Genomic DNA, 14,073 nt, shown 5'->3' on the forward strand with positions numbered 1-14,073 from the left:
CATCAAGTTCACGGCAGCGAAGGAGCAGATCACTGTACCTAGAGAGCAAGCAAAAGAGACCCTCAACCCAGCTACAGTTCAACAACAGCTGGAAACCTGCGGGTTATAGAACAGATCTGTGTGTTGGAAAAATATCCTCTTTATAGTATTGTAATCCAAATGAAATAGATTATAATCTCTGTACTCTCTATTTTTTCATATTAGTCACTTGACAAATGATCAAACGACTTTTAATATTAGACAAAGTTAACCCAAGTAAACACAAAATGCTACTTAGCCCTACCTGACCCTATGTGAAAAAGTAATTTCCGCCTTGGCTACTAAATCAACCGGACAACTGATGACTTAGCCACCAGATAGGTCATCAGTACATGTTCTGTAGGGGTCCGACACCCGGACCCCGCACCGTTAAGCCGATCCAGCTGCCTCCGGGAACCAGACGTCTATACCGGAAGCAGATGGCTTCGGTCACGGAATAGGATCAGAGCTGCAGTTTGGCAGCACGGCCGCTATGTAATGATTCAGGCTCTACATTGCATAATGTGCCATAACATCCGGTGACCGCAGGCCACCGGAGAAGCTGATCAGTGCGAAGTTCGGGTGTCAGACCCGCACCGATGATATACTGATGACCTATCCGGTGGATAGGTCATCAGTTGTCTGGTAGTGGACAACCCCTTAAGGTCAATATACACGATTCCACAATAAGAAAGACACTGAACAAAAAGAACACAAAGGCTTGGGCTCCCATTTGCCCAAAAAATGTAGATGGATCCACAAGATAATATTCTATGGACTGATGAGTCAAAGGTAGAACTTTTTGGAAGACGTGGTTATCGTCATCTGGCGTAAAGCTAACACCGTATTCCACCATAAGATCATACCAATGAAACGTGGTGGTGGTGGTGGTGTGATGGTCTGGGGCTGCTTTGCTTCTGCAGGACCTGGACAGCTTGTCATAATTAATGAAAACCCTAAAGGAGAAGGTCTGCCCATCACTTCGTGAACTAAAGCTCAAGCGCAGTTGGGTTCTGCAGCAGGACAATAATTCAAAGCACACAAGAAAGCTCAACAGGAACAAAATGAAGGTTTTGTAGTGGCCAAGTCAAAGTCCATTGAGATGCTGTGGCAAGACTTTTAACAGGCAGTTCATGCTCGAAAACCCTCCAATGTGGCCGAACTAAAACAATTCTGCACAGAAGATTGGGCCAAAATTCCTCCACAGTTATATAAAAGACTCAACGCAAGTTATTGTAACCCTTTGATTGCAGTTGTTATTGCCAAGAGTGGCACAACTAGTTATTAGGTTTAGGGGGGGATTACTCTTTCGCAAGGGTGAAATAGGTTTTGAATACATCTTTATCCTCAGTAGATGGAATGGTCATTTAAAAGCTGCATTTTGTGTTTGCTCGTGTTGTCTTTATCTTATATTAAAATTAGTTGGATGATCTAAAACATGTAAATGTGACAAATTAGCATAAACAGAAGAATTTCGGGTGGGGGGCACCTTTTTTCACAGCAATATATATATATAAATATATATATATATATATAGCTGCATTTCAAAAAGCTGAAACTTTTATTTTATGGTATATAATCCATTTCATTCCTGCATGAACCTCATCCCTGCTGTAGCTGCATTTCAAAAAGCTGAAACTTTTATTTTATGGTACTCTGCTTTCCTTTCTTCCTATATAGTCTAATGTTATCTCAAAGTTTTGTCAAAGTGTTTGATCGTCGTTAAGTTTTATGATCATCCAGACCTGCTAGTTTGTTTGTTTATCTCTGCATAGCTTTTTCACCTCATGTGTCTAGTTGATTTGATTAATAGCTGAACGAGCTTAATTAGGCCTAGATCTGAGCATCTACTCCCCTATAAATTTAGATGTAGCATATGGGGAAGGCACTCGTGCAAGGGGGCACGACGGCAGAAGTCATCTCTGTCTAAGTGTCATACTGTCAAAGTGTCCTGGCAGTTATACATGGCAGTTATACATGGCAGTTATACATGGCAGTTATACATGGCAGTTATACATGGCAGTTATACATGGCAGTTATACATGGCAGTTGCACAGGGTCAGTGACAGGTAAGCTGCATTACCAAACCAGACAAACTAGCCCACGCTCTCAATATTAGATTTCTAACTATCTGTAAACAAACATGTTTGCCACCGCTCTCATCATTATAGCTGCTCTTGGTTTTCAATCCTATCGCCCATTTAAGACTTGCCCAAAAACAGTCTACATCAGTCCCTCTCTCCTTGCCTCGCCCATGTACAGCTCCCATTCACTATTCACTTTCCTCAGTCAACTTAACCCATCTCATCCCACTGCCCAACATAAAAAACACTCACATAAATCACAGAACCATCTGCTGTCTCTCTCCATTCTCCTGCTACTAGCTGCAGGGGACATCTCTCCCAACCCTGGGCCTCCCTTTTCTTCTGCCAAGCTCAACCACTTACCTGCCACACATAGAAACCCTGCAAATCTTCTTGCCATTCCTTGTATGTCTTCTCCTGTCTCTTTTAACTGTGCTCTCTGGAACTCTCGCTCCGTGTGCAACAAACTCACCTTTATTCATGACTTATTCCTTTCTAACTCTCTCAACCTTCTGGCTCTTACAGAAACATGGCTACACCTGTCTGACACTGCTTCCCCTGCTGCTCTATCTTATGGTGGTCTCCAGTTCTCTCATGCCCCCAGAACTGAGAACAGGCAGGGTGGAGGAGTAGGTATACTTCTTTCCCCACACTGCACTTTCCAGGTCATTCCCCAGGTCCCCTCACTCACATTTCCCTCTTTTGAAGTCCACACCCTCAGACTCTTTCACCCTTTTCCCCTCCGAGTGGCAGTTGTCTACCGCCCACCGGGCTCACCCCGCCAATTCCTGGATCATTTTGCTGCCTGGCTTCCACAATTTCTATCCTCTGAAACACCCACTCTCATCATGGGTGACTTCAACATCCCCATTGATAACCCAATCTCCTCATCTGCCTCCCAGTTTCTATCTTTAACCTCGTCCCTCGGTCTGTCACAACTTACTAACTCTCCTACACATGAAGACGGGCATTCACTTGACCTGGTCTTCTTCCGGCTCTGCTCAGTTTCTGACTTTATTAACTCTCCTCTCCCGCTTTCTGACCACAATCTTCTCTCCTTTACTATCAAATATTCTCTGCCTCCTCAGGTCATCCCTACGTATCAGACATACAGAAATCTACATGCCATTAACACTGTGAAACTCATAGACAGTCTACAGTCCTCATTGTCCCCTATCTCTTCCCTCTCCTGTCCCAATCTGGCTGCCAAACTTTATAATAACACTCTCAAAAATGCATTGGATGAAGCAGCCCCCACTACACTCCGAACCACCCGACAAAGACGACGACAACCCTGGCACACGCCTCAATCCCGCTTTCTTCACCGGTGCTTGAGATGTGCCGAACGACTGTGGAGAAAATCGCATTTGGATGCAGATTTCCTCCATTACAAATTTATGCTCAAAACTTACAACTCTGCCCTTCACCGCGCCAAACAAGTCTACTTCACTTCTCTCATCTCCACACTATCTAATAATCCAAAACGCCTCTTTGATACTTTTCACTCCCTCCTTAGTCCTAAAGTGCAGACGCCAATCACAGATCTCAGTGCTGAAGACCTGGCCAATTATTTTAAAGTTAAAATTGACAACATCCGGCATGATATTCTCTCCCAGTCCCCTAGTAACATCGATCCCCTTCCCCCCCGCACTCCCTCTTCTTCACTCTCAGCATTTGACCCAATAACTGAAGAAGAAGTCTCGAGGCTCCTCTCTTCTTCTCGTCCTACTACCTGCCCTAGTGATCCTGTCCCCTCACACCTCCTCCAGTCCCTCTCCCCAGCTGTCACTAGTCACCTCACTAAAATATTTAACCTCTCTCTTTCCTCTGGTATCTTTCCCTCCGCTTTTAAACATGCCATTATAAACCCATTATTGAAAAAACCAACACTTGACCCATCCAGCGCTGCCAACTACCGACCAGTCTCTAATCTGCCCTTCATCTCTAAACTCCTGGAACGCTTGGTCTACTCTCGCCTTATCCGCTATCTCTCTGCTAACTCCATTCTTGACCCCTTACAATCTGGTTTCCGCACTCTACACTCCACAGAAACTGCCCTTACTAAAGTCTCAAATGAGCTCTTGGCGGCTAAATCGGACGGTAAATCCTCTCTCCTGATTCTTTTGGATCTCTCTGCAGCCTTTGACACTGTAGACCACAAACTCCTACTTAACATGCTCCACTCTATTGGCCTCAAGGACGCGGCTCTCTCTTGGTTTTCCTCCTATCTCTCTGACCGCTCGTTCAGTGTGTCATTTGCTGGTTCCACCTCTTCTCCTCTTCCCCTTGATATCGGGGTTCCTCAGGGATCAGTCCTAGGTCCGCTCCTCTTTTCTCTCTACACAGCTCCTATTGGACAAACCATCAGCAGATTTGGCTTCCAGTACCATCTCTACGCTGATGACACCCAATTATATACCTCTTCCCGTGACATCACCCCTGCTCTAATACAGAACACCAGTTATTGTCTGTCCGCGGTCTCTAACATCATGTCCTCTCTCTATCTGAAACTGAATCTTTCTAAAACTGAGCTCCTTGTGTTCCCACCATCTACTAACCTCCCTAAACCTGATGTCTCCATCTCTGTGTGTGGCACTATCATAACTCCTAAGCAGCACGCTCGCTGTCTCGGGGTTATTTTTGACTCAGATCTTTCCTTTACTCCTCACATACAATCACTTTCACGCTCCTGTCATTTTCACCTCAAAAACATCTCCAGAATCCACTCTTTTCTTACGGAGGAAACTGCCAAAACTCTCATTGTTGCTCTGATTCACTCTCGTCTTGACTACTGTAACTCATTACTAGTCGGTCTTCCCCTCACTAAACTCTCCCCTCTCCAATCTATCCTCAATGCAGCAGCCAGGCTCATCTTTATGACCAACCGCTACACCAACGCCTCTAATCTGTGCCAGTCACTGCACTGGTTGCCCATCCCCTTCCGAATAAAATTCAAACTTATTACTCTCACCCACAAAGCTCTCCACAGTGCTGCACCTCCTTACATCTCCTCCCTCATCTCTGTCTACCACCCTACTCGGACTCTACGTTCTGCCAACGACCTTAGATTAAAATCCTCCATAATCCGAACCTCCCACTCCCGTCTCCAAGATTTCTCTCGTGCTGCACCCGTCCTCTGGAATGTGCTACCCCAGACAATCAGATTAATTCCCAATATCCACAGTTTTAAACGTGCCCTGAAAACACATCTATTTAGACAGGCCTATAACATTCCCTAATCTGACTCCTTTCCATGGCCCTCCATTTAGATTAGTCATCAGAATAAGATTCCCTCACACTCCTTCTCTTCATGTCCGTCATACACGGATAGTGGCTGGTGACCGGCTCATGCAGCTTTATGTTACCACCGCATGTGTATAAAAATGGCCGGACTATTGTACAGAACAAACACTGTTACACTTTGTGTCTCCCTTATGTCCTCATAGATTGTAAGCTCTTGCGAGCAGGGTCCTCACTACCCAGGTTTGAATTGTAAATGAACTTTGTCACTATGTAATGTCTGATATTGTTTGTTTCATGTTCCCTCTAAATTGTAAAGTGCTGCGTAATATGTTGGCGCTATATAAATAAAGATTATTATTATTATTATTAACTGATATTACAGAAAAAACACTAAATTAATGTATAAGAATCCCTTAACTCATATTAAAAATCATGAGAACAATTGGCAACTTCTTCATAGGGGTTGCTTCATAACAAGACTAAGGGTATGTTCACACAGGGCGGATACGCTTCGTAAAAGCACACCGTGTATCTGCCCTGTGTGCCGCAGGGAATTCCGGCCCAAAAAATAAACCGAATTGTGGTGCAGTTTTTCGACCGGAATATCCGCTGTGGAAAACTGCACCTGAAAAAAAAGATTCATACTTCAGTAGCCGTGGCGATGCGTCCCCCCACTATCCTGCAGCCCGGCCTCTTGGGATGACGTTTCATCCCATGTACTGCAGCCTGTGATTGGCAGCAGCGATGACATGGGATGAAACATCATCCCAGGAGGTCGGCCTGGACATAGAAACACAGAAATCTGCGTAAGTATAAGATTTTTTTTTCTGAGTTACGTTTTTTTGGGGCGGAATTGCTGCTTTTCCACCACAAAAAATGCAACATCTGCTATTTGTTGCGGATTTTACCTCCCATTGAATAAAATGGGGAAAACCTGCAACAAATGAGCAGCGTTTACGCAAATACAACTGATATTCTGCGGATTAAAAAAACGCACCTCTAGTCAATTTGTGAGCGGTTTTTCTGCTTATCATTTGTTCAAATCTCATCCGCTTTGCTGCTACTGTATTATGTTGCAAATTCCGTTGCAGGAAATCTGCAGTATTTACGCTACATGTGAACTGACCCGAATAGGTTAAATTGGATGGTGAGTTTTGACGAAACTTCCAGTCCTGTACTCTGACATGTTAGCCTTGGCATGTGAATATTGGATTTAAATCCCATTCATTGTCTACATATTTACATTTGGCATGTCAATGTTGCTTTCAATCCAATCAGTATTCATATGACAAGGCTGAAATGCCAGAGCACAAAACAAGAATTACTGTCATGGAGACATTGTAGCAGAGGAGCTGCAGCTTCTTCAGGCTTGTGACTTCGACTAATATCTCCACACAGAAAGCAATAAAAAATGGGGGGATTTTAATTTAACAATGTTTTATATAGTTCTTTTAACATCAAGAATATTGCACAATAAAAGTCAGAAAGTTACTCAACAACCATGAAACACACAGACATCAGTGTAGTGATTTTGGATACAATAAAGATTTCTTAAAGGGGTTATCACATCACGGACAACCCCTTTAATATAAGAATAGCTGTGGATCCGGCTCCTGAGAAGATGCATCCAGCTACACATTTACCGTACAACGGATTCTGCTAGGGAGTGTAGTATTACATGGCGCTATTCAGATGATTATAATATATGGGTAGCACAAGTCCGCCGAAGTGAGGGTTGCTCTTGTTAGTGACTCTCCGATCTAGCTCATAAAGGGGGAACCTAATAGTCCATATTGAAAGGATTGTCCTAATGGGACAACCCCTTAAAGTATTATTGCTACTAAATTTGTAATGGTGCGCAAATAGACAGGTGATGGGATACATGTTTTGTTGCAGTGGAAGGTCATGTGATAAAAATGTCAATACATTTTTCAACACGGACTATTCTGTGATATAGCATGCATAAACTTATGGCTGAAGTGTAGGCCAAATAGCAGTGCCAGCACAGTGCCCACATAACACAACACTACTCTAACAGGCACATATAGTATATGTGAGCATAAAGCCAATAAAAAGTAGTCATCTTTTCCAGAGCCAATCTGCAGTTAGAGATTAGTACTAGAGAATACAAGTCGGGCAGAAACTACCACAGACGTGTTGCGTTTCAAGACCCTAGACACTTGTTTTTCACTGGGTTGGGTAGTGAGGAGTCAATTGCAAGATGCTTGTCGTCTGTATGTGGTCCCAGAGCCACATTGTTGCCATCGTTGCTAAGTAAATATTACTTCTTGCCTGCTTTAATTTACAGGAAGCAATGCAAGGTAAAGGTGGTTTTACATGGGCAGACATTGTCTATGTTTAACCAACTTTAATGAGCGCCAATGCACAATACAGCTTGTCGATCGTCGCTCGTTTGCTTCATTCACAAGGATCAGCAATCATTAAGTGTGGGGATTGTTCATCCCCATGCATTTGCATCATGACGACAGCCGATCTCCCTGTTTACACAGGCAGATGTGCTGCCCACTAGTGACCAATTTTTTGGGTACATAAAAGATGCGATCACTCGATGGATGAGCGCTTGCTCGTTTATCAGCTGATCTTTGCTCAGTTTACACAGGGCAATGATCAGGAACGAGCAATCGTAGTGTAGTTTGTGTACAGATCCAAGATAAGCCACAATGATATATTTACGAAGCCTGATTTTTATCCTAAGCTTTCTACAGGAAGTAGTATGGACCATCACACAGATTTAAGCTGGCCATAGACGTAACAGTTAGGCTAAAGGCCCTTTTAGACCGGCCGACATTCGGCCGGTGCAGCGAGTGCCGATCAATGAGACATTGTTGATCGGCGCTCGCTTGCTGCTGTCACATGGGGCTATGAATGGAGACGAGCCGTCGTTACTCCGATCGCTCGTCCCCATATAATATTATCATGTCGGCAGCGCGTCTCCCTGTTTACACAGCGACATGTGCTGCCGACGACGATATTTTACTTTTTTTAAACTATACGACCAGCAGATGCAATTATTGTCAACGAGCGTTATATTAACGCTCGTCTTCCCGATAATCGTTCTGTGTAAAACCCCCTTAAGGCTAGACGAGATGAGAAAATACATAAGTAGCAGTAAGTAGCAATTCACATAAACATTGAAAAATTACCCCTGTATCTTGTAGTACATTAATAACAAAACTGGGAATACTAAAGAGAAAAATTTGGTTTTTGCCAAACTTTTAAGTATCAAGAACTGACACCGAAGACTCTCCAATTACTGCATCCCCAATGTCAGATAAATAACCAGTCAAAATACTAAAGATTTATTATGTTAGGAGTAGTTGACTTTTCTTCTTATAAAGGAAAATCACATCTTATCTTTAAAAATCAATGACTCATTATATATTGGCTGCTGATGACCTCTGAAGCAATGTCAGAGAAGGAGAGCACTTGTTAATGGAATATAAATGTCAAAATGTTGTGCACGGAAAAAAAGACTTTAAATCGTTTTAAGAAATAGAGATAATGCTGGAAAAAATAGGTCAGTGTGTTGACAAGAATATGGTTTGAGATTAAAATGGTTTCTACAAAGTCGGTAAAGCTTATGGTTCCCAAATCCCTAATTTAAAGTGACAATGAACCTAAAGTTTATCTTCTCTACACTTTCTTTGCAGTGAATGAAGCCTGCTACTCTTGTAGGCAGCCATTTCAGGCTGGGGGTGACTGTAGTGTTCTTCAATGGGATGACTGGCAGTGAGTTCAGAAAGATGACGGCAGACATCAGGGGACAATCAGGAAATGAGTTGGATCTGCCAACAATCTAACGTCTATAAGGGCAGCCAGAGAGAAGCATGTACTGGACGAGCACTCCCTCAACAGTTATCTTATATATACGGCCGCCTTAAAGAGGTACTCCTATCATGTAATGTTATGGCATATAGCTAGGATATGCCATAACATTTTGATCGGCGGGTGTCAGACCTCTGGGACCCCTGCTCATCTTGTGAACATGGGAAAGAAGATCGCTTTGGCATTCCAGCCAACCGCTGTGCAGGAAACTGCAGCATAACTCCATTCAAGTTTATGGGGGCCATACTGCAGTGCCTAACTAGCACTGCAGGCCCTTCATGTTGAGGATCAGTGGAGGTCCAGGCAGTAGAGCTCTACCGATCAGAAAGTGATGGTAAATCCTCTCAATATGCCATCATTCTCTATGGTGGGAAAACCTCTTTCACCGCTAATACACCATATTGCAGTATTGGGATCTTTCACTAAATGTTCCCACCCAGCCCATGTTGACTTTTACATAAATCTCAAATCGTTGTACAATCCATAAGCGACATATTGGTCAATTACATAAAAAAAAGTGAAAACCGCCTCTCATAAAGCAAATCTGGGCGAGGCATTTACAAGTTGTGTTGATTTTGTAAGACAAAGTTGCTCTATTGTTAATTCTCCACATAAACTTCAAAGATTAGGAAATAAAAGTCTCATTGTTCTGGTTGCGGCTAGGACCAGTTAATGAGAGTACAAAGTCTTCTATGGTAGTGATAAGATTATGCGTGTCTGCTTTGATTTTTCAACTATATTAAATATGTAACTAGGTAAAACTTTGTGGCAGTTCTGCAATTCAGATGACTTTGCTAATCTTTCTACATACATTCCTTTACACATAGAACAAAGTTATAAAAATAAAAAAATCCAAAAGAAAGACAACATCCTGGTCCTCTAGCCCTGCACCCTATTCTTAACTACAGTATTAAAAGTAAATATTTCCCTGTCCAGTGCTGGGTATAAGAAACGTTTGGTTCAAAATGTCTGGTCAGTATGTGATAGCAGCACGTCTAGAAGCTGCTGGGTGACTATGCTGGTCTCCACAGGAGTAGGACGATTCAATGTAGTCACCTGCTGGCTATAGAAAGGTAACAACTCAAGGTATCAACTCATTCATGGATTTCCCAACAAACACAGCCCTTGGAAACCCATACAATAGTACAACTGATAATCACACCCCCCAAAAAAATATATATACTGTATATACAAAATAGGGTGTCAATCCTATGCCGCCCAGCTTTCCTAGAATTCTAAACGGAATATAAACCTGAAAGAGTAACCAGAAATTATCTCAAGAGTTACCCCCAAGTGTCAGTGTTTACTATAGTTTTGGCAATAGATTAATGCACTAGAAAGATCATGATATGAACAATGATAAACCGGGAAGCGCTGTACTGCATGAGGAGCACATAGAAAGAGTTAACTTAAAGCATACCTAACTTTTCAGATGACTTTTCCAAATAAGCTGTCATATACATGAGGAAAATACAATTTATGGCCAATATATAACTTGTAGTCTGCATTTTTTTAGCAGGCTCTAATTCTCAGTTTTCTCTAAGCTAACAGGTGGAGCCTAATGGCTGTCATGTCTTCAATACACTGCACACATAGAAGAGGAGAATCCTGCTAAACTATCTATCTATCTATCTATCTATCTATCTATCTATCTATCTATCTATCTATCTATCTATCTATCTATCTATCTATCTATCTATCTATCTATCTATCTATCTATCTATCTATCTATCTATCTCATATGTGTGTGTGTGTGTGTGTGTGTGTGTGTGTGTGTATGTGTATATATATATATATATATATATATATATATATATATAGCAGCAGCAGCAGCAAGGAGGACATTATACAGCAGTAATGAGCAGTGTAGCTGTGAAGCCAACACTGGAGTGACATTCAACACTTATTAGAAAGCTGCAGCAGGGTATGTGCCCCTCTGCCTCTCTCTCTCTCTGTAAGGTAAGTTTAGAGGTGACCTTAAAATAATTGTCCACCCTTAGACACAATTTTTTTGTGTTCTAATAAGTACAACAATCTGTGCTGATTCATTTCTTCATATTGGATGAGCTCCATTTTTCTGTCATATAAATTCAAGTCCCCTGCATAAAGTTAAAAGATACCATTCTGGCTGCCTGTAGCCACCACTAGGTGGAGCTTACTGTATGCTATTTATAAAGTACATTGAACTCAATAATAAAACAGTATCCAGTTATCTGAAGGCAGACAAAATTATATCATGTATAATTACGTCTATGCAGGAAATTTGGATCTGAACAAAAGAGCTCCGACTGCCTTAAAGATATATTAAGAAATTAATAAGCACATAATGAAAGAGAAAGATGGCATCTCATCCAGGCTGGTATCCATTAAGAACTTTCTTACCATGCCCTCAGCTTGTTCACCATTTATATACACACATACATATATTGAGTATACATATACTATATATATATATATACACACACACACACACGCATAAATATACATATATAAATATATAGACACACACACACACACACGCATATATATATATATATATTATTACTAAGCTTCATATTTTTAGTGAAGCTTTTCAAACAGGCCAGTTAAGACAAGGGAAGACGGTGCAGTCAAGTCAAAGCGGGCAGGTGGCAACATCGGTAATTTGAAGAAGTATCATATGTCTGTACCTGCAAAACTAATTGTTATCCTATCAGACAAAAACGGCATGTTTTTTTTTCCAAAGTAAAATTTAATAACTGTTCACATAATAGGAATATGAATTTTGTCTTCCTTTCTCCAGTATCGGGATATTTCCCCCCTTTACTTTGAAGGACAATTTGACAGGTGCTTGTTCATGTTAGTTAACCCGCTATGTAAATGGATTTATGTTGATTTTATTATGTAGGAAAACCATACCGAACAACCATACAGTATATAAAAACATGTAATTTGTGAACGCATACAGCTTTCCCAGTGAGTTAGAACAACAAATTGGCACTTTTAAATTTTTTGGTCTGTACTTACATTTTCATTTCCACAAGAATTTGTTTTAAATCAGTATAATTTTCCACACAATTACAATACAGATAATCTTTAGTGCATTTTAGATGGATCCATTTTAAGATACGGAATTCAATGAAGTCGCTTTTAAAAATATTGTCTAAAACCAGAGTGCAGACAATGGGAAAGCAAGATAAATTCTAGATTATTTGAAAGTCATTATGTGCAATAAAAATAGTGCTCATTTAAAATCAATTTCAATAAAACATTAAGAACGGAACTAGAGTGGATGAAAAGAGGAAAAAGCCAGCAAACAAATTGTAGATAATTCTCCCCCCCCCCCTCCCCCCGACTCCCCTGAAACTTGTAAAGGAAAATATACTCATTCATCCCGGCTACTGTGTCATACCATCTGACTAGTCAAGTATACAGATATATTATCCAGATTTCCATTACACGCAGCCTCTCAGGTTCATCAGATTCATACGCCTTTTAACGGCGGCCACTAACGGGCTTTATTCTGATGCATATGCCAATTTACGGCACTGCATCAGAATGAGTAAACAGAGCAGGGAGCCGTCAAATCTCCCTGCTCTCAGCTGCCAGAGGTAGCTGAGGGCGTCCCTGCTCTGCCGTGTGAGATCGATATTAGTATCGATCTCACATGTTTAACCCCTCAGATGCGGTGCTCAATAGCGAGAGAGGGACGGAGCTCCCTCTCTCTCCCACCGACACACGGCGATACGATCGCCGAGTGTCAGTGTCTTCTATGGCAGCCGGGGGCCTAATAAAGGCCCCCAGGTCTGCCTGTCATGAATGCCTGCTAGATCATGCCTCTGGCATGACCTAGCAGATGCCTGTCCGTTTTAAAGGGACAGGCAGTAATACAATGCAATACAGAAGTATTGCAGTGTATTATAATAGCGATCGGAGAATCGCATATTAAAGTCCCCTAGTGGGACTAGTAAAAAAGAGAAAAAAAAGTTTAATAAAGTTAATTTAAAAAAAAATTTGAAAAAAATGAAAAACCCAGCTTTTCCCCTTACAAAATGCTTTACTATTAAAAAACCAAACTAAATAAAAAAAGTTACGCATATTTGGTATCGCCGCGTCCGTAACGTCCCCGACTATAAATCTATTACATTATTTAACCCGCACGGTGAACGCCGTAAAAAATGTAATAAAAAACTATGGAAATATTGCTGTTTTCTGTGAATCCTGACTTAAAAAAAATGATATAAAAAGTGATCAAAAAGTCGCATTTACTCCAAAATGGTACCAATAAAAACGACAAGTCTTCCCGCAAAAAAAAGCCCTCACACAACCGCATCGGCAAAAAAATACAAACGTTACGGCTCTTCAAACATGGAGACACAAAAACAAATAATTTTGAAAAAAAAGCGTTTTTCCTGTGTAAAAGTAGTAAAACATACAAAACGATACAAATTTGGTATCGTTGCAATCGTAACAACCCGCTGAATAAAGTTATTGTGTTATTTATATCACACGGTAAACGGCGTAGACTTAAGACGCGAAAAAGCGTGGCGAAATTTCAGGGTTTTTTCTCTTCCCCCCCAAAAAAAAGTTAATAAAAGTTAATCAATAAATAATATGTACCTCAAAATGGTGCTATTAAAAAATACAACTTGTCCCGCAAAAAACAAGACCTTATACAGCTATGTCAACGCAAAGATAAAAGAGTTATAGCTCTTGGAATGCGACGATGGAAAAACGTAAAAAATGGCTTGGTCATTAAGGTTTAAAATAGGCTGGTCATTAAGGGGTTAATTACATCACTTTGTTATGACAGCAAAAAAATATCACAGCCCTCTGATACATTTCTAATAGCGAATCAGCAGATATCAATATTTTTCCCATTAGAAGATATATTTTATTATTC

At 41.1% G+C, this 14,073-nt stretch overlaps 1 protein-coding gene across 1 annotated transcript in view; it reads right to left on the minus strand.

Annotated features, from left to right (window-relative positions):
- The window catches only part of LOC142656572 (dynein axonemal heavy chain 11-like), a 271,269-nt gene that overhangs the window by 7,095 nt on the left and 250,101 nt on the right, over positions 1-14,073 (minus strand). The window contains exon 70 of the mRNA XM_075831503.1: positions 1-38. This exon is cut by the window's left edge and continues 75 nt beyond it. Within this exon, the coding sequence (XP_075687618.1) occupies positions 1-38 (38 nt within the window). The remainder of the gene's footprint in view (positions 39-14,073) is intronic.

Source organism: Rhinoderma darwinii, chromosome 6 (assembly GCF_050947455.1).
Source record: "Rhinoderma darwinii isolate aRhiDar2 chromosome 6, aRhiDar2.hap1, whole genome shotgun sequence".
Lineage (NCBI taxonomy): Eukaryota > Metazoa > Chordata > Amphibia > Anura > Rhinodermatidae > Rhinoderma > Rhinoderma darwinii.